Below are 26,708 nucleotides of genomic sequence, written 5' to 3' on the forward strand. Positions count from 1 at the left end.
GTCTTCTAAGGATCAACTCTTTATCACTGTGTCATCTATGTACACTTCGACTGTTGACCCCACCATGTCTTTAAAGATACCTGACACCAGCCTTTGGTAAGTCGCCCTCACATTTTTTATAACAGAAAACTCATTCATTTATTATGAATGTAGTCTTATCTACCTTCTTGGTGTCCATCATGATTTGGTAGTAACCTGAGATGGCATCAAGAAAGAAAACCACTTTTCTGACTCGAGGTTAAGTCTACTAACATGCCGATGGATGGCAGTGGGTAATGATCTTTCAGACATGCTTTATTTAGGTTAGTAAAATCCAGGCACATTCTCCATTTCTCATTAGTCTTCTTCACTAGGACCACATTGGCGAGCCATGTGGGAAATTGGACTTCCCTTACTAATCCTACACTTAATAGCTTGTCAACCTCTTCTTTGATCACCTGCTACCTTTTCGGTGCGAACCTTCTTTTCTTTTGTTGGACCGATTTGACGGCTTTGTCAACAGACAACTTATGAGTGATGAGAGCTGGGTCCACCCCTGTTACATCTTTTGAAGACAAAGCAAAAGTAGTTGTTCGATACTTTTGCAACTCTATTAAACGAGTCTTTATTTCATCGGTTAACACAATACCAAACTGTACCTTTTATTCCTTACTTAGCTGAATCTCCACTACTAGGTCTATTGGCTCTGGCTTTATGTGAGATTTTGACTTCTCTAGCAAGTTGATGGGTATTTATGCTTTTCCGAGACTTTTTGCTAGATATTCGTAACCTTCTTTGGCCAACGTCGAACTATCTCAAACCACGGCTATCTCCCTTGGAGTTGGTAGCTTAAGATACATAACACCCATGTTAATAACAATATCTTAGCAGTTTAGGACTGGGCAGCCGAGTGTCACATTGTATGCGAATGGGATGTCTACCACCACAAACTCTGCATACAACTCTCGCCTATATTTTTCGTCACCCAGCACTAGGGGTGTAATACCCGGCTAGACTCCGGTATCGGAATTCCTACCGTCCGGTGGAATCTCGGATGTCAGAAATCTCTAGAAGGGTAAAATCATGTTTATATAAAATGTTTTCATGTATTTTATGGTTTTAAGTAAGAAAGAAATTCAGTTTTGAATAAAAAGGACTATGGAGGCATTTCCAGGTTCGGCCGCCGAACCTCAAGTTCGGCCGCCGAACATTGGATAGTTTAGGGGGGCAAGTTAGGCTTCCGAAAGTGGCTCAGGTTCGGCCGCCGAACTCCATGTTCGGCCGCTGAACTTGCATGAGTTTTGGAGGCACTTTAGGCTTCCGAAGGTGGTCTGGCCAGCCCCTATAAAATGGCTCCATGGCCGAAAAGGGCGAGCTTTCTCCCCTATTTTCGGCCAACGGTGAGTCCATGCTCTCCCATGGTTGGTTTTATTGATTTTCCTCAAATCTTTCAAGTTTTAACGAGTTCTAACTTGGTTTTGAAGAGTTTCGGAGCTAAGATCAAGTTTTTGAAGTTTGGAGGCCCAAGGAGCTAGATCTCTCCCACCTCCGAGTTGGATCGCCTCTCCTCTCGATCTTGAAGGTTCATGGGGTAGAAATGCATGATTAGGTTAGTTGTTTAGAGTTAAGACTTATGTGCTTTTATGGTTAATGTATGTTGTATAAATATGTTTGATGTGTTTGTGTTGGGGTTTAGGTTAGTTTGAGACCCCTATAAGCTTATGTATGTGTGTATGCATGTTGTGGAATTGTTGGTTTTGAGTTGGAAGGTGTTGGGAGGCAAATGTGCATTGTGGAGGCTGAGTTCTGCCCTTTGGAAGAACTTAGGTTCGGCAGCCGAAGGGACTTTCGGCCGCCGAACCTGCCTGTGGAGGCAAGCCTTTGGCTGCCGAACCCTGCCCCCGAAAGTGGACTTTTGGCTCTGGAAGGGAGTTTCGGCCGCCGAACATGTATGAGTTTCGTCTCTGGAAGGAACCTTCGGCCGCCGAAAGTGTCGCCAAAGGTGCATGACTTTCGGCTCTGGAGGGACTTTCGGCCGCCGAACCTGCCGCCGAAAGTGCCCTGTTCAGCCTTCCTTTGCATGATTTCTATGATTGTTTTAAGGTGTTTTAGGGGATTTTTGGGGAGTATTTTAGAGTCATGTTCACGTATGTTTGGTCCCTCATTTGAGTCCACCTGTGTAGGTTCAGACCCGAGGAACCGAGGACCTCAGCAGTGAGATAGCTGCTCCCGAGTCTTTTCAGAGGTAGCCTGAGGTGAGTAGAATAACTCTTTATGTTCCAAGTAAATAAATCAGTTTTTGAGCATGTTCATGCATCACAAATGCTATGAGATATATTAGGTTGTTTGCATTAGAATTCACGAATATGTTGCATTGCATAATATGATGATGATGTGGATGGGTATTGGATGATCCTTTAGTCCTCGTATGATATGATATGATGATGATATGGCATGGTATGATATGGAAGCCCAGGTGTGGCCTGCACTACGCCCCTGGCATGATTGGACTATGTAGAGGGCTATTGGTGACACCATCCTTGAATGTGATTTATTTGTGATGTGATGCATTCCATGAGATCATATGTTTTAAATATAATATTTTTCTATTCTGCTCACTAGGCTCTAGTAGCTCACCCCATTCTCTTAATCTCCCAGGTTGCAGGTACGGGATAGAATTAGGAGGTCAGCGAGAATAAGAAGTCATGTTCTATGTAATAGCTAGACGTGGACATGAGAATGATGTAATGTTAAGTATAGTACAGTAATGTAATGTAATGATGTTTATTGAAGTTTAGAGTTGTGCTTGACCCTAGTATGTTGGTTAATCCCCTTGTACATGGTCTATAAAATGATTTATCACTGTTTATGTAAACCAAGCTTAACATATGTTATGTTACCCCATTGGAGTATTTGATGAGGACTCCAGTGTGGGGTTTGATGTTTATGATTATGAGTTGTGCATACACAGGTTAAGTTTGGTGAATGAAAGAAAGAAAGAAAGTTTAAAGTTTTTATGTAAATGTTGATCATGTATGGGATTAAATAGGTATACAGGATGTATGTTAGGCTTGCTACGAGTCCCAGCGGCCTTAAGCCGATCTGGATCCTAGCGCCGATAGCGGTCCGATTTTCGGGTCGTTACAAGGGGGAGGTTTGATAGTGCCTAGTACTACCACGGTCTTATCTTCTAATCCTACTAATAGATAGGAAACTTTGACAAGGTTATTTTTATCCAAACCTAACTTGTTAAAAAAATTTAAGATGAGAAGGTTAATAGACAGAACTACCTGTATCCACCAATACTCGCCTTACTTCGTACCTCTTTAGGAGAATCTTGATGACCAGTGGGTCATTTTGAGAGAATCCAATCACTTTTTCTGCAAAGCTAAACCTTACCTCCTACTTGGCCCATAGCTCTTGTTCCACTAACAGGACATCTTCTGCTACACGCTTAATTTTCCCTTTGCCCTTATCAAATCCTCCGACAATGACATGTATGACTCCGGTCATTTCAAGAGATAGAGAAGAGAGATTCCTTTTTCAGAAAAAAAAAAAGAACAAGAGATCGGCTTTAATTCAAATAAATAAAGAGGATTCAATAGATTTTCTGGCAACGAAACCAAATGATGTGATCGAAAAATAAAGATTTTATGTGATTTACTAGACCTATAAGAAAGAGAATGTGAGGTGGTGAGTGCCCATGACAGCCACTCTGACTTTCAAGTCAGTATACTGGAGAATAGAGTGAATGTAATGAATTGTTTTGAACTTGAGTAGTGTAAGAGAATAGTGTATTTTTGTCTCTATGATCCTTCTCCTTTTATATTGTAAGAAGATGGAGATAACATCGTACTTCCTGGTAATCCAATGATGATGTTGTCAGCTGTTTCATAAGAGATATCACCAACTAATAGGTCGTGATCCCTCAATTACAGGCGTAATGGGAATATATTGGATGGTGCCCAATAATGGTAACTTTGTGTTGAGACTTGACATATATATCCAAGGGAGGGCGAGTCTTGGTGATGAACCGAGTGTCAAAGTGTCCAGGTCTTCTTTTTCTCAGGTGGGTCCATATTTTTATCTTATCAAATCCTTATTATGTGGCCCTGTCTTGTGATTACAGCTCATGACTTACTTTGGGCAATCGATATGTAACATCATTACTAAACATTACTATTATTATAATAAAAAATATAATATTATAAATAAAAAATAAAAAAAAATAGGGAGACAAGAAAAGTATAGAAAATTGGGCTAAACCTTTGGGCCATCCGGCCATGACATGATCCATAGACTCTTGCACCATTATAGCTTCTGCCATATGGCCTAAGATCTATTTGGAGCTAAGGATGAGTGGGCTTAAGCTAAAAGAAGGAGGGGTGGCCAAATGGGCCATATTCTTTGGCCCATTCTGCCAAACCATATATGATCTAAAATTTAATTCTCAAAAGTTTTTGAAAAGTCATAAAAAAATAGATTAAAAGCTAAAATCAGCCCAAAATAACCCTAAGATGGCCTGCCAACTCTAAGGATTAAGACTTTCCTTCTTCTATTTAAATATATTTTTCTCCCCATAAATCCTAAAAGCCACACATCACACATATTGATAGTCGTCCTCTCTCCTTCCTGACTCTCAAATTTCTTCTCTCAACCTTTCATAAAAGAAGAAAAAAGAGCAACTTAAGTGGTTTCCTTCGGTGTTGTCGCTCTTCTCTCTTCTTGTTTTCTTGTTTTCTTGTTTCTTTCTTCTCTTTATTTTTCTATATTAATCAAGGTAAAAGCTCCTTTAAGCATCATAAATATACTTTTATTTATTGGGCACCTCCTCAATCAAGTTTGATTTGATAGTTAAGGGCAACATAAATTTTGTACATGTGGTCTGGTGGCATGTCACTTTTGTCTAAGGGTTCTAACTTGATTGATAAATAAAATACCTCCCAAGATACCTTTATTGAATTTCTCATGAAATTCTCTACGATTTTCATATATTGTTTGTTTTGATCTGATTTTTCTACATAAAGATATGAATTTTCAAAAGCTAAGAGGCAATCAGCACCATTTTGAATGATTCAAGTGAATGATTTCACTTTGAGGACCTATAACTTCATATCACCAAATCAAGTGATCCTTGAGTTTAAAATAAAGTTGGAGAAGTGCTCTAAAACTTTCCTTTTTTGAGTTTTTTTATGTTTACAATATATGGCATATCAAACGCAAACTTGGTGTTTATAATATTTCTATGTTTGGAACAACCGACTTACAATGGTAATATCTCCTGTTTTACACAAGCTTTTTGTATAATTTTTTTTCTATTTTTAGTTCTATATTTACAGTTTATTTTTAAAACATTTTAGATTTTCTTGGATTGAATTGCTTTTTTTTTTTGTGATTTTACTTTTTAGTGACATAATTTGTCCAATTAGGAGTACATTAGTGATAAGGCTTTTTTTTATTTTTTCTCGTATTTTTTTTTGTTTTTTATATTTTTATATTTTTATGTTTTGATCTTTATTTTGACGTATAAACATGTGTTTTAGTATTAATACAAGTCCTAGAAGGTGGCTAGGGTTTCTAGTTTGTAAGAGATGATAGAAATCCCTTTTCTTGATTAGAGAGGATTGGTTTTTCTCATTAGTTTAGGATTCCTGATTTGATTAGTTTTGTTTTTCTAATTTATTTTCTTATCTAATTTTGGTTTTCTTTTATACTTTCTTTTCTTTTTATTATATTTCATTATTTTGAAAATTATTTGGAGTGAGATTGCATCTAAAGGCAAAATTGTCCTCCTAAATTGCATGTGGTGGCTAAAATATTCAGCCTTTTTGTATGAAGAAGCATCCTCGTTGGAGAGTCAATCCCTTTGAAGCCTAGAAAGCCCAATCTTAAAAGCCCTTTGCAATGGTATTCGATCTATTAAGTCTTATAATATGATACATAGTTTATTTTATTTTTAAAAGAAATAAAATTAAAGATAATTATTTTATTCTTAAAAGGAATGTAATTAATTCTTTTCTCCTCTCTTATTTCTTTTAGTTGTAGGTAGTTCGTAAAGTTTAATTTTCTTTCTCCTCCTTCCGTTCTATGGATGTTTACTCACTTTTCTCACCCTAAATATGCATAAGATAGGGACTTAGTAAGTTAAAGAAAATTATTTGATAATTTTAAAAGAAATTTGACATGATAGAGACATAGATTACATGCTTAGGGGTTATTTTTCACTTTGGCATAAAAATTCCAAATGCATGATAGAAATCTAGTGAATCCCTAATTTATGAGATGTTCAAATTTAATTTAGAAACTATGCATATTTAGAAGCGCTCTTTGAAGCATAAATTAGATCATGGTATGAAGTCAATATAGGAACATGCAAATTAAGGAAATTTGGTAATCGTCACATCTAATTTAAGTCAAATATAAACTTTACAAGCTAGTTTTAATGGTTTTGTATGCAAAAGGGTGTATTTGAATAAAGTGCACATGTTTAATTTACGGATTCATTTGCTTGAAAGACATTTCTTAAAAAATACACTAAGATAAAATATTAGAAAATGTGTGCAAGAGGTTAGTTTTTATTCTAAGTAATAAATTTCAGGTGATAAAGGTGCCTAACACCTACTCATTTCATACCTAGACTAATGAGTTATAGAGTAATAAAAGATAATGAACCTCTTCTAGGGATAACTCGATCAAATAACTTTTTTTTTTATTTGCATTTTAATCAGGGCGACAGCTCCTACTTTTTTATGTTTTTCATTGAGCGAATAAAAAATTTGGATCCCGTGATAGTGTCATGGGAAAACAACATCCGAATTAGCTGGAGAGAGACCAAAACAGTAGCCATAACTCCCTCTGTTTTAAACAGTAGTACCAAATATACCAAAACCAATACTTGATTCAGAGTTCTTAGCATCACTTGTATATGCATATGATTTCTTTATTACAAAAAATACTAATACTAAATAAAAATTTGCCATGCCAAGAGTATAACAAGCTTCAATATTTCCAGCATCAACACAAAGTGTCAAAAATCAGTGAGAAAAAAAGAGATGAAAAAAATTTTAAAGAGAAAAAAAATTATTAAATAGATTTTTTATTTATAATATTAAAAATTAATTAAACATTAAATATGAGACAATATATATATATATTAATTTAATGAATATCAACAAAGGTTATTTGGAAATCTATTATTACAAATAACTACTAATAAAGGTATAACTAGCGAGCGACCAGCGCTATGCTGGAAGTGATTTATTTATTTTTAATAATATTTTTAATATATAAATTTTTAAAAAATAAAATAAATTATGTAAAGATATTAGATAGAATACTATCATTGTGAAATATTAAATATAAACACAATTATGGAGAATACATTAAAAATTTAATTGTAATATATTTAAATTTAATTTAATACATATTTATATAAAATTATTTCAAACAGTACATACTATAAAAATATTAATAAAAGTAAATAAATAATTATTATTATCAAAAAAATTATTAATTAAAATAATAGCAAAATCAACTTTTATTGATTTTATAAATCATAAAGCGTAGGTGTATCAGTATAATCTTATAATATAAGAATAAGGAGAAAAACTCAGTAGTTGCCTTGATTTTTTTAAATATATTAAAATGTTCTAGAGATATTAAAAATTTTATTAATTAATTTCTCTATTATTTTTATCTGTTAGGCGCTGATAAAAATTTAAAATGCTTTTAATTAAAAAAAATTAATTAATTTATATTTTTATAAAATTAATAAATTAATTAATAAATATTTTCATACTATAAAAATTACGCAATAACACAATTAATATATTAAATTAATGAAGAACCAATTAATGTATTTTTTAAAATTAAAAAAAATTAACCAGTGAATTTGAAAGTTAATATACCATAACTTAAAATAGCAAATTACCCTAAAAATTTTGAATTCATATACCATTACTTAAAATAATTTAAGAATTTACAAATAAATAAAAATTAAAAGTTTAATTGATAAATAAAAAGAAATAAAAGTAACTCTCGCATTCCTTCTATTTTGCAAATTCAATCAATTGTTGATTTAAAAATAAAACTCAATCAATTGTGAAATAAAATAAAAATAAAAATAATAAGAAAAACATGTTATTCAATAAAATGTTTGAAAATATATAAAAAAAAACTAATCATAACAAAAAAAATGCTTATTATTCTTAAAACGCTGGTCATATTTTATTATATAAAATTATTCGATAACTATTTAAATAAAAGTAAATAATTAAAGTGATTAATATTAAAATAAAAAATAATTTGAATTAATTAATATTTTATATTCAAATCAAAAGGCACATACAAGACACGATTTCTTTGAAGAAGCAAGCTGCAAAACAAAAATGAGGGATGAGTATGAAGACTGGCGGCTGAAGGAAAGAAAGGGAGAAAATCATATACTAGGGGTTGAGGAAAAAGATGGTTGGGGATAAAATCATTTAGGGTTGGTGTAAGTAAAGTTTATACAGTAAAAGTGGATGGCTAAGATGAGTTTCTCAAAAGAATTGAACCTAGGATCTAAAAAATTATAGAGAATTCAAAAACTTTTCTTTTAAAAATCGAATTAAATTGAATAATATAAAATTTTTAAAATTAAAAATCAAATCGAAAATCAAAGTGAACTTTTAAATAAAATTAATTTAATTAATTTTTTTAATTTAAACTACATAATACTCGTTCTTAATTACAAAATAAAATAATTCAATTGTTTTACAAGAACTCACATTTATATTCTAAATTTTATCAATTAAATAATAAATACAAAACTTTAATGTTAGTTATGAGTTTAGCTAATAGATTATAAATTACAATATGATTCTTAAAGTTTTATTTCATTAATAAAATAGTTTTTTAAAATTAATTTTTTATTTTAATCATGTCTTTATTTATCATTATTAAATATTAAATTCAATTATATCCTCTTTTATTAATTATATTTTTTTCTTTAATAATTAAAGAATTATGAAGATTAATTTTTAAATTAAATTCACATATTTTAAATTTTTATTAGTAAATACTAAAATAATAAAACAATATTTTTAATTTAATTTTAACAATATTTAAAGTTTTTTTAGCTCTTGAAACTTATGTATATGACTTTTAATATTATTGAACATGAAATATACAACATAAATATTTTACTTAAACTTTTAATAGATTATCTTGTTAATAAATATAGAAAATTATAGATAAATTTCAAGAGATAAAGGAAGTTCTAAATATTGTTAAAATTAATTTAAAAATATTATTTTATTATTCTAATGTGTTGTTAAAAATTAACATATATTAAATTTAACTTAAACTTAATTTCCACAATTTTTTAATTATTGAAAATGAAAAAAATAATGTAATTAAAAAAAGAGAATATTGTTAAATTTAATAGGCATAATTAACATAATAATCAAATGAAACTTTATGGAGCCTTTTATAATTTATCATTAACTATTTGAAATTCAACTTAGTAGGATTAACTCAAATATGATTAAGCTTTAAATTTTAACTTTATCATCTAAAAAATAAAATTTAGAATATAAATATGATTTTTTTTTTTACAAATATGTTGATTATTTTATCCAATATAAAAAGAGAATTACATATGGACAATTGTATTCACCAATTCTATTAGTTTAAAGTGATTATTTTCATTTTCTAAAATAAAAATAATATATAAAAATTTAAGGATAATTACTATCCTACCCTATAGTTTATTTTAACTAATTAAAATAAGTTTTTATTCTATTAACCGAATAGATATCTGTTAATTTTTATTTACTTTTACCGTTAGTCTATTAATCAAATTTGAAAAAAAAATGGATAAAAATTAATAATTATTTTTTTATTAATATAATAAAAATATAAAATATTTTAATATAATTATAAAATTATAAAATAAACTTAACAATAAAATCGGATAAAAATTAACAGATATTTTTTTAATTAATGGAATAAAAATATAAAAATATTTTAATATAATTTTAAAATTAAAGAGGCATTTTAATTAATTAAGGTAAACCACATAGAAACCACAATAATTATCCACAAATTTAATATATGAGCATTATTTTAACGGTTTCTTTTCAAACATATAAGAAATAAGGAAAAATCTAATACATGTATAGACGAGCTAGTTTGGCCTCATTTCTTTATAAACTCAGCATGACATGCTCATCCAGCGTTTTCTTAACCTAATCAAGTTGCAGAATAGCTCAAGCTCAACAAAATTGTTGATCTTATCAATCAATATTCAAATGGAAAACATTCTCAAGCAATTAATATTTATAGACATAAACCTATTTTAGAACATAATTAAGAATAGACATAAACAAGCAAGAATCAATTTTGTTACCACTGCGCATTTCACTTTAAGCACGCACTTCTTCAGCACCTGCATCACGCCAGATGTCACCTTGAAACGTACAGGTCAATATCCATAGAATCCATGAACATTTACTTCCCATTTCCAATTTTCATATCAAATATAACATTACCTGCTACTACATGCATGCATGCCTTAATCTGCAATTGAACCGATTATTTGGTTTAAAATATGTGGAGGGGGTCAGCAGTTCATTAAAAGAGTTCAATACAAAGTACACAGAACAAACGAAAATACTTGGCTTATAAAATTTATGGTAATGCGATGGCGTCAATTTTGCAACAAGAATACAATCATATGTACACAAATTAAGGACAATTAGGATTTAGCTTGGAGATGAAGCATTCCTTATACTTTCCCACATAGCAGGACCTTCAGGATGGACATCCACAAAATATTTTACAAATCTTGCATCTGAACATGCAAGGATAGTGCTCAACGATAACATCCGTTTTGCTGCACCTCTGTCTCGCAGCCACACGTACATTCTAAATCTATGATTAATCCTTTCGATATCATAGCACAAAAATGCTGGGAATGCCACTACTGCTGCAAGCGGATAGCCTAAGCAATTTGCAAGGTAGTCAATTTTCTTTTCAATTACATCTTTGCTCTGGTTGAGCACCATTGGGGCTTGTTTTATCAAGCTTGAGACAGAATTGCAATCCAAACCAGCTTTTACCAGGCAATCAAACCTCTCTTGTAATTGATCCCCTCTACCTCGGAACCTTTTTAGAGCTCTTGTCATCTCATCTGAGTTCTCAACATACCCTAAACTCAACAAGAAAGCTGTTTTGTCCATCTTTTTACCATGATCCTCTGATACTATCTGCTCGCTGCTTCTAACTGACTTAGAAGCTAAGCTGAAGAACTTAATTGGGTCATGTCTTATAATTTCGCTTAAACTATCTTTCTTAATATTTAAGTCCTTGCATATAGTTTTAGGCCCTTTCAAAGAACAAGAACACAAAAGTTCCATATGATTAGATACAAGGTTTGCAATTTCTTCTGCTCCCATTCCAAAGTAGAGCAAAATATCCAATGTCCGCAAAAGATTCTTTTCACACTTAGCTGACAGTATTTGCGGGTTTTGTACAAACAACGAATAAAGCTCATTCATATCTAGACCCAATTTGAGCAACCGGCCAAACAATACATAAACCTTTTTCCCTGAACCATGAAGTACTAAGTGAGGATTTGTTTTAAACAAGTTACACAACTGCTCCTCTCTATAACCCACTTTATCAAGAAAATCCATTGTGTCAAGAATCCTTTTCCAATTACAAGAATCACTGCAAGAAAAATACCCCCTAATGTGATCATTACCTACCCCTAGCCTAATTAATTTCTCAAGGACATTAACGAAATCACTGTCAACTCCACCAATCAGAAGAGATGGGCAACAACTAACAAGCTTAACAACTGTGCTTTTACTTAAACCCAGATTTTCATAGGCCAGAAGTTTCGAATCCAACAAACCATATTCATACATGAAAATCTCTCTTGCCTCCTTGTACATCTTGCCAATCTTACTCCGAGGGATCCCATAATTGCATAAAACATGGAAATTCTCCAGCAAGACATGATCATCACTCAAAAACATCAAGTGTCGCGGAAGCAAGGGAGAAAACTCAGATGGGCACAAACCTAAACTCTCAAAGAATGGCTCAAATTCGTTGATTGGATTATACCTGAGGTATTTATTCAAGGATCTTGTAACATCTTTATCAGTATCAATCTTAGAGAGCAAATCATGAAGGAAATGAGGTGAATTCTTACTAATATGCTCAGCATCTGTGATGCTTAAACTCCTAGTATAATGTAAATACTCACATAGCACAGCTTGAGCCTCAGTTTTAGCAGTACGAGAGACAGGACTACCAGAAAAAGAACTATGTGACTGAGTTGAACCAGAACAGTAGAATTTGAGATTGTGGGTTAGCCTATTACTGCAAAAGCATCGATTCTTAACCAAAATGGAAAAAGGATTATTAGAAGGATTGGATTTTTCAGAGACCACAGGAGACACAACAAGAAAACACTTGACTTGAGCTATCATATTAGATAATTTGGAAGCCCTCTTAAAGATTATGGGTAATAACATGGCAAAACAGAAAAACACAGAGAAATTATGGGTTCTGTTCAGGAATTTCTCAGAGACCAAATAATAATTTTGAATAGAAATCAAAAATCATACCCAAAATGAAAAGTCTCGGTTAGAAAAGTTTCTTACCTTTAGAAAGTTATTGCTACTAAATTGGCTATTTAGGCTGAAGAAAGGAAAAAGATGAAGGCGGTGAGGGCATCAGGGACTACGTTTCTCTACGGAAAAGGGTGAGGCTAAGCTTCAGCAGCGATAAAACCCTAAAAGAAGGGTTTTTCAATTCGGGATCCAACGACAAGTTTAACTGAAAATATTTTCCAACCCTCTTTATTTTGCTTATTCCAATTGTAGCAACTTTACTTACAAACTCATCCTTAGGGGCGGAAAAAAAAATTACAAACTCATGAAATAAAAAAAAAAAAAGAAAAAAAACATTTACGCTTCAAATCCTGAATATTAAAGACAATTTTTTAAATTTATCACAATTACGGTTGCGAGAATTAAATTGAATTTAAAAAAAATAATAATAAATTATAATATAATCTTTTAAATTTTATATTATTAATAAATAATATAATTTTTTAATTTAAATTTTATATTAAAATTAAAAATATATTTTTTATTATATATAATATTAAATATATTATAAATATTTATTATAAATAAATTTATACTATATAAAATATCACATATAAATAATATATATTGAAATACTTTATTAAATACTTATATCTAATATTATAAATTATGTGTGTATTTTTTATATTTAAAAATTTTTATTATCTATTAATAGTATTCTAAATAAAATAAAATATTATGTATTTTAAATTCTAAAATTTAATTTTTTCATATTTTAAATTTTATTAATAATCTATAATATTATATAAAAAATAGAAATAGAGAGTAAATAATAGGAATAACAAGAAATAACATTTTTGTAATAAAATATGTATTTAAGAATTATTTTATTAGTCAAATAAAACTTTAGGAACTACGTTGTAATTTACTATTAATTTTTCTAAATTTGATTTAGTTCTCTTTAACTATAATTGTGGTAAATTGAAAAGGCTTGCTTTACCATCCAAAATTTAAAGTGTTTGATATAAATATGAAGTATCATAGACAATTGAATTCTTTTATCCAATAGCAAAAGAAAAAAAAAATGGTAAATGCTAGAGTATGATACTTTTTAGGAAAAATTAGTTTTAGTCCTTCAGATATAGTATAATTATCTGATTTATCTCTCTATTTTTAGAACTGAAATACTTTAGTTCCTGGATTTTAATTCTGTTAAAATCTAAAATTCCTCTATTCATTAAATCCATTAAGTCAATAACTTATACATAGTCAGAAGTAATAATATTCTTTATCATCAAAATACCTTTTTCTCTAACCTCCCAATCTCTCCATCTCCATCTCCCAATTATTTCCTGCCTTCTTTAAACTTTTATTCCAAAAATTTTTTTAATTCTGATGTGGCTGAAATGGAGCTGTGTTATAATTAGTCAATCTGCAAGAGAAAGAATATAAGGTGGTTGGCGCCTATAGCAGCCACTCCGATACTTAAGTCATTAAACTGAAAAAAAGGGTGAATGTAAGGAATTACTTAGAACTCAAGAGTAGTTGTATAAAAAATGCATACCATGGTCTCCGCGATCATTAGCTTTTATACTGTAAGAAGATAAAGTTAATTATCGCATCTCTTGTAAATCCAATTGGTCTCGACTAATTGATAGGGGATTCCATGATTATAGGCATAATGGGGATCTGTTGGATTGCGTTCTCTAGCAGTAACTTCCCGTGGAGCTTCCCCCCGTAGTTGATAGGGCGAGTCTTGACGAAGAGCTGAAGTATCTGGGTCTTCTTTTCTCTTGGTGGGAATGAGTATCTTCTGATCAGACCCTTGCCACATGGTCTTATTTTTTAACTTTGCCTACATTAGATTATTATTATGTTATATTTGAAGTTCCCCCGCTAGCCTTCAATTCCTTAAATTCAAAGGTGAAAGTTGTCTTCACAATCTTGAGCACGTGGCCTATTTAGATTGGCCTTTCATACTCACGTCGCTTTGTCTGCTCCTACCTATACATGATAATTGCCCTATTTTGTAATTTTTCATTTTTAATGAGGAATCTTTCCTTCTATACTTTTTGTCATTATTTTCACTAAGTGTTTATATACTCAATACTCGACCATAACTCTCGTCCAATTATCGTCAACAAAGACTTGAATGGTCTCCTTAAAAGATTATTAAGGGTTTAACACTTAACCATAACACTCGATTACTACTGGCTATAAATAACTTGGAAAATTTTTAGAATGGGATTAACATCTGGACATGTGGCCTGGCGGTTACCTGCCTTTTAATGCTTTTCAGTAGAAACTTGTCTCTGTCTTTTGGGACTAGCGTCTGAAGAATCGCCTAGTGGTTACCCACCTTGTGGCGCTTTTCAGTAGAAAACTTATCTTTGTCTTTTGCGACTAACGCCTGAAGACGCGCTCGTCTTGTGGCGCTCGCCTTGTGGCGCTTTTTGATAGAAACTTACCTTTGTATTTTAGGACTAATGCTCGAAGACTCGCCTAGCGAATACCCTCCTTGTCACACTTTTAGAGCAGAAACTTGCCTTTTGGGACTAACATCCGAAGACTCACTGGTGATTACTCGCCTTATGGCACTTTTTGGCAGAAATTTGCCTTAGTTACTAAGACTAATCACTTGGTCATGTGGCCTGGCGGATACCCACTTCGTGGCCTTGGCATAAAATGCCTTAGGTAGCAGAACTAACACTCGAATTATGAGCCTAGCGGAACGGTCTAAATTGGCCTTAGTTAACGGGACTAATCATCTGGTCATATGGCTTGGTGGATACCCGCCTTGTAGCCTTGGCATAAAAATGCCTTTTTAAACTTTTTGTGAAGCAGGACTAATACGTGGTCATATGGCCTGGCAGAACTTGCCTTGTAGTCTTGGCATAGAATGCCTTGTTTAGCGGGACTAACATCCGATTTACGGTATGGCGGAACCCGCCTTGTGGTCTTGGCATAGAATGCCTTGTTTAGCGGGACTAACACTCGGATTTTAACCTAGCGGAACCTGCCTTGTGGCTTGGCATGAGATGCCTTGTTTAGCGGGACTAAGATTCAGATTATGGCCTGGCGAAACCCACCTTATGGCCTTGGTATAAGATGCCTTATTTAGTGGGACTAACACTCGGATTATGGCCTGGCGAAACCCGTATTGTGGTCTGGCATAAGATGTCTTGTTTAGCGGGACTAATAAGTAATATCCAAATTATGGCCTGGCAAAACCCGCCTTGTGGCCTTGGCATAAGAATGTGAGGATGTCAGTTATTTCAACTATGCCTCTTGTTCAAATCTACATCATAGTCGATTAGATATGAACTTAAGAGACAATCTGTGTAATATCCGGCTAGACTCCAGTATCGGAATTCCTACCGTCCGGTGGAATCTCGGATGTCGAAAGCCTCTAGTAGGGTAGAAACATGTTTTCATAAAATGTTTTAAGGTATTTCATGGTTTTAAGTAAGAAGGAAATGAGTTTTTGCATGATAACACCCTTGGAGGAAAACTCAGGTTCGGCCGCCGAACCTCAAGTTCGGCCGCCGAACATGCATGCCTTCGGGAGCACTTTTAGGCCCCCGAAAGCATAAGTGAGGGAAGTCCAGGTTCGGCCGCCGAACCTCAAGTTCGGCCGCCGAACATGGCATGCATGCGGAGGCACATTCGGCCCCCGAACGTGGCCTGGCCAGCCACTATAAAAGGGTCCCTTAGCATAAAACGGGCGAGCTTTTCTCCCCATTGTCGGCCAAGGTAAGCTCTCCGCCATCCCTCACCAATCTTTGAGTCCTTCCTTCAGATCTTTCAAGATTTTCATGAGTTTTTGCTTTGTTTTGAAGATTTTCAAGTGTTGAGCAAGTTTTGGAGCTTTGAGGTTCAAGGAAACTCAACCCCTCCCATCTCCGAGTTTAGGTCGTCTCTCTCTCGATCTCCACGAGGTAAGAGCCGATCTTAAGCTCATTGCATGTTTTAAGTAAGTTTCAAGTAGATCTATGGGATAGAATGCATGTTTAGCTTATGGTTAGGTTTATGGGTTTTATATGTGTTATGAGCAATGTGGATGTTTGATGTGTTGTAGATGGGGTTTTTGATGGTTTGAAGCCCCTAGGAGCTTGTATGCTTGTTTGTGTTTGATTGGGAGTGTTGTAGAATAGGTTTATGCATGATTGGAAAGTTTTGGAGGCAAATGTGCATAGAAGAGCTGAGTTTCTGCCACTATGGGAGAAACCAAGTTCGGCAGCCGAAGGAACTTTCGGCCGCCGAACATGCTTGTGGAGGCAGCCTTCGGCTGCCGAAGCTTGCCCTCGAAAGAAGACTTTCGTCTCTGTCTGGGAGTTTCGGCCGCCGAAAGTGCCGCCGAACATGCATGAGTTTCGCCTCTGTCTGGGAGTTTCGGCCGTCGAAGGTGCCGCCGAACCTGCCTGACTTTCGGCTCTGGAGGGACTTTCGGCCGCTGAATCTGCCGCCGAAAGTGCCCTGTCCAGCATTCCCTTGCATGTTTTTCTATGATTGTTTCATGATGTTTTAGGGGGTTTTTGGGAGTAGTTTAGAGTTATGTTCATGTTTGTTTGGTCCCTCATTTGAGTCCACCTGTGTAGGTTCGGACCCGAGGAACCGGAGACCCCAGCAGTGAGTCAGCTGCTCCAGTGTCTGGTCAGAGCTATCCAGAGGTGAGTGGAATAACTCATTACGTTTTAAAGCAAATAATGGACATTTTAGCATGATTCACACATCATGAATGCCATGTGATGATTTAGGTTGTTGCATTAGAATTCACGAATATGTTGCATTGCATATTTTAATGTTGATGTGGATGAACGTTGGATGATCCATAGCCCTCGATCTATGATGTGACGATGTGATATGTACAGTACGGGATGTAAGACCAGTGGGACCCATTCTACATTCGCTGGCACCATGTAAGGGAAAGACCAGGACCCATTCTACGTTCTGGCACAGTTGGACTATTATGTTATGCTATGTTATGTAAGAGAAAGACCAGGACCCATTCTACGTTCTGGCACAGTTGGACTATGTAGAGGGCTATTGGTGACAAGTTCATCCTTGATGTGATTAGCTGTGATGTGATGCATTCCATGTTATCATATGTTTTAAATGTTTTACTATTCTGCTCATTGGGCTCTAGTAGCTCACCCCTCTCCCAAATTCCCCAGGTTTGCAGGTACAGGGTAGACCAGGAGGTCCGCAAGAGTAACGAAGTCATGTATATGTAATAGATAGTGTGGACATGATAAATGTATTAATGTTATGTAAAAGTACAGTCTTAGTCATGTAATGATATTGAGGATTTGAAATTGTGCTTGACTTTATGTATAGGGTATCCCTTTTAATACATGATCTTAGATGTTTTATGATGTGTATGTAAACCAACTCAACTTATGAGGTATCGCCCATTGGGGCATTGATGAGATCCCACAGAGGGGTCATGATTATGATTATGTCTATGTTCAGTGCATGCACAGGTTGAGTTTGGTGTATGAATGAAAGAAAAGTTTTAATTTTTATGTATGTTGTTGATCATGTATGGGATTTAAAAGGTTTACAGGTTGCATGTCAGGCTTTCTACGGGTCCCGGCGGCCTTAAGCCGACCTGGATCTTAGCGCCGGTAGCGGTTCGATTTTCGGGTCGTTACAGAATGGTATCAGAGCCCTAGGTTCATAGGATCGGACCTAGAGTGTCGGGCTCATAGTTTGTTCTAGAAGGTCAAGCACAATAGGAAGATCATGTCCACTAGGATAGGATGTTGAGTCCTGTCTTGTATGATGATGTGAAATACCATGATTATATGCATGTGCATTGATGCTATGATTTGAATGATATTTATGTGATGCGGGTTCATGTTTTTCCACATGAACCATATGATGCTAATGTTGTGTGATGTGTACTGTTTTTCAGAAAACAGGATGAGAGGAACCCGTCGATCTGCAAGATTGACTGGAGTACCACCTGAGGATGAGGGCACGAGCGCCCGTCCTCCTACATTGCCTAGGGCAATGTCATGTAGAGCAAACAGAGAAAGAGTGTCAAGGGACCCTAGAAGGTCTTTTGATGCTAGCAGAAGGGGGACTGATAGAGGAGGAAGTTCTTCAGATGTGAGGGAGGTTATGGAAGAAGATCAGAGGAGGGATGGGAATCTGGATGTTAGCATGGCGGAAGAAGGGACGAGGGAGTCACAAGGAGGCGCTCAGGCCTCAGAGTATGGTTTTCCACCCCATTATCCACCCTTCCCATAGGGTTCAGGGTATCCGATGGGAGGCACATCGGATTACTCCAGCTTTAACCCCTACCCTACCTACATGCCTTATCCACCTTTCTATCCACCTTACACACAGTACCCAGCTTATCCACCCTCACCCTTCTATCCTAACCCGACAAACCCCACCTCGGGGAATGCTGCACCCCCACCTCCACCACCTACAGAACCAGCAACCCCAGTTACTCAATCTTCTAGACCTAGCTCAGCTGGTGGGAGCAAAGTAAAGATGACAGATTACCTTAAACTGGATGCTCCCAAATACAAGTCAGGAGATGATCCCTTTGAGTACCTGAGAGTAGTGAAGACGATAACTGATGAGCTAGGGGCAGATGACAGCAGGGCCATTCAGATGGCAGGGTTCACTTTAAAGTGCAAGAAGGCACGGGAATGGTTCAAGTGTTATGTGGACCCGAGACTAGACGGTATGACATGGGAGGAATTTGCAAATGAGTTCGCTGGATGGGCTTTTCCAGACAGTTCCAGAGAATTGAAGATGATTGAGTTTGAACAGCTGAGGCAGACAGAACACATGAGTGTAGAGGAGTTCACGGATAAATTCTTGGAGCTATTGCCTTTTTCAGGGCAAGCTCTAGATACAGATTCGAAGAAAGCCAAGAGATATGTTATGAAGCTGCATTCTAGGTACTCCTCTTTGATTTAGTCAGTTGAGAGGGAAAGTTTCCACACTGTGGTGGATATGGCTCGAAGGATGGAGGCGAGTGCTATAGTTGAGGGGTCAGTGAAGCAGTCAGTGACCCAGTCTTCAAGGGTTAAGACCCCAGGCAGAGGAGGGCCAGGTCTCTCTTCTCAGAGCTCAGGTAAGAAGAGGTGGGATAACACCACCAAGAAGCCGAAGAAGAACAAGTTTTGGAATAAGTTGAAATTCGGTCTGGGTTTTGGCGGTGGCTCGAGCTCAGGTTCAGATGGTACAGAATGCCAAAGGTGTGGGAGGCCACACAAGGGAGTGTGTCGAGCTGGGACTAATACTTGTTTCAGATGTGGACAGGAGGGACACATGGCTCGGGAGTGTCCTAGAGCACCTTTTATGGGCTAGCCCCAGCAGACAGCTTCTGGTAGTGTGGCATAGCCAGCAGCTCCAGCCACAACTCAGGGCAGTGGCAGAGGTAGAGGGAGAGGAGCAGCCTCTTCTTCTGGTTCCCGAGGTGAAGGTCCATCAGCTCCAGCCAGGATCTTCACCATGACTCAGCAGGAGGCTACCACATCCAACACCGTGGTGTCAGGTAATCTCATCATTGGGTGTTCTGATGTGTATGCATTAATGGACCCGGGTGCATCTCATTCTTTTATTGCTCCGAGAGCCGTTGAGAGGTTGGGTCTGATAGTCTCTGGGTTAGAGTGTCCCCTATGGGTCAGTGGACCCAAGTGTGACCCGTCAGTGGCAGAGTCAGTCTGCCAGTACAGTCCAGTTTTTGTTGAGGGAAGATGCCTCTCCGCCGACCTTGTGGTTCTAGATTTGACAGACTTTGACGTCATTCTAGGGATGGATTGGCTATCTACCCATGGTGCTACCTTGGACTGCAGAGACAAGGTAGTCAGGTTCAGAGATCAGAACGGATCAGAGGTCGTCTTCAGAGGAGACAAGAGGGGTACACCTAGAGGTCTGATATCAGCTCTTCAGGCTCGTAGGTTGCTTAGGAAGGGATGTCAGGGGTATTTGGCTTATGTGAGAGAGCTAGATAGGCAGGTCAGGGAGCCAGCCTCGGTGCCAGTTGTCAGAGAGTTTCAGGATGTTTTTCCAGACGAGCTTCCAGGTTTACCACCTGCTAGGGAGATAGAGTTCGAGATAGAGTTGGTGCCTGGAACTAGACCGATCTCTATCCCTCCCTACAGGATGGCCCCAGTTGAGTTGAAGGAGTTGAAAGAGCAGTTACAAGAGCTGGTAGAAAAGGGCTTCATCCGACAGAGTACCTCACCTTGGGGTGCTCCAGTCTTGTTTGTGAGGAAGAAGGATGGATCCCTTAGACTTTGTATCGACTACAGGCAGTTGAACAAAGTCACTATCAAGAACAGGTACCCTCTGCCAAGGATCGATGATCTATTCGACCAGCTAGCAGGAGCGGGTTGTTTCTCCAAAATAGATCTGAGATCGGGGTACCATCAGCTAAGGATAAGGGAGGAAGATGTGTCAAAGACAGCTTTCAGGACCAGATATGGGCACTATGAGTTTCTTGTAATGTCGTTCGGGTTAACCAACGCCCCTGCAGCATTCATGGATCTCATGAACAGAGTGTTTAGCCAATACCTGGATCACTTCGTTATTGTCTTCATAGATGATATCTTGGTGTATTCCAGGAATGCAGAGGAGCATGCCCATCATCTGAGGTTAGTTCTGCAGACCTTGAGGGAACATGGCTTGTATGCCAAGTTCTCTAAGTGTGAGTTCTGGCTGAGGAGCATTTCATTCTTGGGGCATGTAGTGTCAGAAAATGGAATAGAGGTGGACCCCAAGAAGGTAGAAGCTGTGGCTAACTGGCCTAGACCCACTTCAGTAACAGAAATCAGGAGTTTCTTGGGTTTGGCAGGTTACTACAGGAGGTTCGTTCGGGACTTCTCAAAGATTGCAGCTCCTCTGACCAGGTTAACCAGGAAGAATCAGAAGTTTGTATGGACCGACCAGTGCGAAGAGAGTTTTGAAGAGCTTAAGAGGAGGTTGACTTCGGCACCAGTGTTAGCTTTGCCAACTAGCAGTGAGGACTTCACGGTCTTTTGTGATGTGTCCCGTGTGGGACTGGGTTGTGTGTTAATGCAGAATGAAAGGGTGATTGCTTATGCTTCTAGGCAGCTGAAGAAGCATGAGTTGAATTACCCCACACATGACCTGGAGATGGCAGCAGTAATCTTTGCACTCAAGATGTGGAGGCACTACCTCTATGGGGTAAAATGTGAGATCTTCACAGATCATAAGAGCCTGCAGTACATCCTGAGTCAAAGAGATTTGAACTTGAGACAGAGAAGATGGGTGGAGCTGCTGAGTGACTATGATTGCAAGATTCAGTACCATCCGGGTAAGGCGAATGTTGTGGCAGACGCCTTAAGCCGGAAATCACTCGGCAGTTTATCCCACATATCGGCAGAGAGGAGGCTAGTGGTGAAGGAGTTTTACAAGCTCGTTGAGGAAGCTCTTCAGTTGGAGTTGTCTGGTACAGGTGCTTTGGTAGCCCAGATGAGAGTGGCACCCGTGTTTCTGGAGCAGGTGGCTCAGAAACAGCATGAGGACCCAGAGTTAGTGAAGATTGCCAGGACTGTTCAGTCAGGCAAGGATAGCGAGTTCAGATTTGACAGCAAGGGGATCCTCCGCTATGGGAGTAGACTATGTGTACCAGATGACATAGGGCTAAAAGGAGACATTATGAGAGAGGCTCATAATGCAAGATACAGCGTTCACCCCGGAGCCACCAAGATGTATCAAGATCTGAAGAAGGTTTATTGGTGGCCAGCTATGAAGAAAGAAGTGGCACAGTTTGTGTCAGCCTACGAAGTGTGTCAGAGGGTGAAGCTGGAACATCAGAAGCCGGCTGGAATGCTTAACCCGCTACCTATTCCAGAGTGGAAATGGGAGAATATAGCTATGGACTTCGTAGTGGGGTTACCGGTGACGTCCAACAGATTGAACTCCATATGGGTGATTGTGGACAGACTCACCAAATCTGCTCACTTCATCCCTGTCAGGAGTGGCTATTCTGTGGACAAGTTGGCGCAGGTGTATGTCGATGAGATCGTCAGGCTGCATGGGGTTCCTGTTTCGATAGTGTCCGATAGAGGGCCCCAGTTCACCTCCAGATTTTGGCGGAGTCTGCAGAACGCCATGGGTACCAGGTTAGATTTTAGCACTACTTTCCATCCACAGACGGACGGACAATCAGAAAGGACCATCCAGACCATAGAGGATATGCTTAGAATGTGTGTGCTGGACTTTGGCAGTTCTTGGAGGCAACATCTACTTTTGGTGGAGTTTGCCTACAATAACAGCCATCATGCTAATATCGGGATGGCTCCATATGAAGCTTTATATGGAAGGAAGTGCAGATCACCTGTTTGCTGGGAAGAGGTTGGAGAAAAGGCCTTGGCAGGGCCTGAGCTAGTAGAGATTACCAGCAGGGTAGTACCCATAATCAGAGAAAGGATCAAGACTGCTACAAGCAGACAGAAGAGTTATGCAGACATCCGCAGAAGACAGGTAGAGTTTCAGGAGGGGGACCTGGTATTGCTCAAGGTGTCTCCTATGAAAGGAGTGGTTCGCTTTAGGAAGAAAGGTAAACTAGCCCCACGATACATTGGACCCTTTGAAATCTTGCAAAAGATTGGGAATGTGTCGTACAAGCTGGATTTACCTGCTTCAATGGAAAGAATCCATCCGGTTTTCCATGTTTCAATGTTGAGGAAGTTTGTGTCAAATCCGAGCAAGGTTCTTAGTGAGCCTGATGTGGAGGTCCAAGAGGATCTCACCTATGTTGAACAGCCAGTACGGATCATAGACACCCAGATCAGAAAGCTAAGAAACAAGGAAATCCCGATGGTGAAAGTCCTGTGGAACCACCACAATTTGGAAGAATGCACTTGGGAGACACGGGAGTCCATGCTCCAGCAATACCCTTATCTTTTTTAAGGTTAGTTCTTTGTGAGTCCATGTGTTTTCTATGTATGTTATGTTGTTTGCTTTGCATGTGCTAGTTGAGGAACATTCGGGGACGAATGTTCTTAAGGGGGGGAGAATGTAATACCCGGTTAGACTCCAGTATCGGAATTCCTACCGTCCGGTGGAATATCGGATGTCGGAAGCCTCTAGTAGGGTAGAAACATGTTTTCATAAAATGTTTTAAGGTATTTCATGGTTTTAAGTAAGAAGGAAATGAGTTTTTGCATGATAACACCCTTGGAGGAAAACTCAGGTTCGGCCGCCGAACCTCAAGTTCGGCCGCCTAACATGCATGCCTTCGGGAGCGCTTTTAGGCCCCCGAAAGCATAAGTGAGGGAAGTCCAGGTTCGGCCGCCGAACCTCAAGTTCGGCCGCCGAACATGGCATGCATGCGGAGGCACGTTCGGCCCCCGAACGTGGCCTGGCCAGCCACTATAAAAGGGTCCCTTAGCCGAAAACGGGCAAGTTTTTCTCCCCATTGTCGGCCAAGGTAAGCTCTCCGCCGTCCCTCACCAATCTTTGAGTCCTTCCTTCAGATCTTTCAAGATTTTCATGAGTTTTTGCTTTGTTTTGAAGATTTTCAAGTGTTGAGCAAGTTTTGGAGCTTTGAGGTTCAAGGAAACTCAACCCCTCCCATCTCCGAGTTTAGGTCGTCTCTCTTTCGATCTCCACGAGGTAAGAGCCAATCTTAAGCTCATTGCATGTTTTAAGTAAGTTTCAAGTAGATCTATGGGGTAGAATGCATGTTTAGCTTATGGTTAGGTTTATGGGTTTTATATGTGTTATGAGCAATGTGGATGTTTGATGTGTTGTAGATGGGGTTTTTGATGGTTTGAAGCCCCTAGGAGCTTGTATGCTTGTTTGTGTTTGATTGGGAGTGTTGTAGAATAGGTTTATGCATGATTGGAAAGTTTAGGAGGCAAATGTGCATAGAAGAGCTGAGTTTCTGCCACTATGGGAGAAACCAGGTTCGACAGCCGAAGGAACTTTAGGCCTCCGAACATGCTTGTGGAGGCAGCCTTCGGCTGCCGAAGCTTGCCCCCGAAAGAAGACTTTCATCTCTGTCTGGGAGTTTCGGCCGCCGAAGGTGCCGCCGAACATGCATGAGTTTTGCCTCTGTCTGGGAGTTTCAGCCGCCGAACCTGCCTGACTTTCGGCTCTGGAGGGACTTTCGACCGCCGAACCTGCCGCCGAAAGTGCCCTGTCCAGCATTCCCTTGCATGTTTTTCTATGATTGTTTCATGATGTTTTAGGGGGTTTTTGGGAGTAGTTTAGAGTTATGTTCATGTTTATTTGGTCCCTCATTTGAGTCCACCTGTGTAGGTTCGGACCCGAGGAACCGGGGACCCCAGCAGTGAGTCAGCTGCTCTAGTGTCTGGTCAGAGCTATCCAGAGGTGAGTGGAATAACTCATTACATTTTAAAGCAAATAATGGACATTTTAGCATGATTCACGCATCATGAATGCCATGTGATGATTTAGGTTGTTGCATTAGAATTCACGAATATGTTGCATTGCATATTTTAATGTTGATGTGGATGAACGTTGGATGATCCATAGCCCTCGATCTATGATGTGACGATGTGATATGTACAGTACGGGATGTAAGACCAGTGGGACCCATTCTACGTTCGCTGGCACCATGTAAGGGAAAGACCAGGACCCATTCTACATTCTGGCACAGTTGGACTGTTATGTTATGCTATGTTATGTAAGAGAAAGACCAGGACCCATTCTACGTTCTGGCACAGTTGGACTATGTAGAGGGCTATTGGTGACAAGTTCATCCTTGATGTGATTAGCTGTGATGTGATGCATTCCATATTATCATATGTTTTAAATGTTTTACTATTCTGCTCACTGGGCTCTAGTAGCTCACCCCTCTCCCAAATTCCCCAGGTTTGCAGGTACAGGGTAGACCAGGAGGTCCGCAAGAGTAACGAAGTCATGTATATGTAATAGATAGTGTGGACATGATAAATGTATTAATGTTATGTAAAAGTACAGTCTTAGTCATGTAATGATATTGAGGATTTGAAATTGTGCTTGACTTTATGTATAGGGTATCCCTTTTAATACATGATCTTAGATGTTTTATGATGTGTATGTAAACCAACTCAACTTATGAGGTATCGCCCATTGGGGCATTGATGAGATCCCACAGAGGGGTCATGATTATGATTATGTCTATGTTCAGTGCATGCACAGGTTGAGTTTGGTGTATGAATGAAAGAAAAGTTTTAATTTTTATTTATGTTGTTGATCATGTATGGGATTTAAAAGGTTTATAGGTTGCATGTCAGGCTTGCTACGGGTCCCGGCGGCCTTAAGCCGACCTGGATCTTAGCGCCGGTAGCGGTCCGATTTTCAGGTCGTTATAATCTGGACATACAATTATTGAAGATCTATGGGTAACTAATAAGTATGCGTCACCCAATTGTGAAATTGATGATGAAGATGATGATGATTGTTTTGATGATGAATATGGTGCTATTGAGGGCATTCAAAGAAGTGAGAATGTGGATGGATATAAAAATTTCAGTAATAAGTTAGCAGATTTAAATGTTAATATTTCATAGAGTCTTCATGTCAATGTGTCTACACTGGGATTTAGTTTTCCATCATCCTACTACATTGAAGTAAATTTGGATATTATGGAAGTAAATTCTCTTCAATCACAATAATTAATAACTTTGAATAATGATTTAGAGTTATATTAGGGTATGTGCTTCAAATCAAAAGAAGATGTTTAATATACTATGAAACAATTCTTAATGAAAAATAATGTTGCATATTTTATTGTTGAATCGTAAACGACCCATTAGGTTGTCAAGTGTATTCGATCTGATGATGGTTATGGGTGGAGGTTGCAATCAATGAAAAGAAGATCTAGCCCTTATTGGATAATAAGTGTTTATAAGGGCTCGCACATATATTATGTACCCATATTTTTATAGGACCATAAACAATTAGATTCTCAATTGATAAGTGGGTTTATTATTGAAATGGTTAGTAAAGAATCGAAGTTAAAAGTTGATGTCATAATCGAAACTATAAGAAACACATTTAATTATGAGATTTCATACAGAAAAGTCTGGTATGCTAAAAAGAAAGCATTAGCCCATGTTTTTGGTAATTGGGAAGAGTCTTATAATAAGTTGCCTCATTTTCTAAATTGCCCTTCAAGTGTAC

General features: G+C 37.5%; 1 protein-coding gene and 1 long non-coding RNA gene across 2 annotated transcripts; both read right to left on the reverse strand.

The window, feature by feature from the left end:
• Positions 1-10,078: 10,078 nt before the first annotated feature.
• LOC110602847 lies at positions 10,079-12,848 on the reverse strand. Its single transcript, XR_002486037.2, has 2 exons — positions 12,633-12,848; positions 10,079-10,539 (listed from the first exon to the last, which is right to left on the reverse strand). It is a non-coding gene; the product is annotated as an uncharacterized LOC110602847 (long non-coding RNA).
• LOC110602846 (transcription termination factor MTEF18, mitochondrial) lies at positions 10,558-12,639 on the reverse strand. The gene has a single exon (XM_021740429.2). It carries the CDS (start codon positions 12,501-12,503, stop codon positions 10,725-10,727), a length of 1,779 nt encoding a protein of 592 aa, XP_021596121.1. The 5' UTR covers positions 12,504-12,639; the 3' UTR covers positions 10,558-10,724.
• Positions 12,849-26,708: the final 13,860 nt, after the last annotated feature.

The sequence above is a fragment of the Manihot esculenta genome, chromosome 16, assembly GCF_001659605.2.
Source record: "Manihot esculenta cultivar AM560-2 chromosome 16, M.esculenta_v8, whole genome shotgun sequence".
Lineage (NCBI taxonomy): Eukaryota > Viridiplantae > Streptophyta > Magnoliopsida > Malpighiales > Euphorbiaceae > Manihot > Manihot esculenta.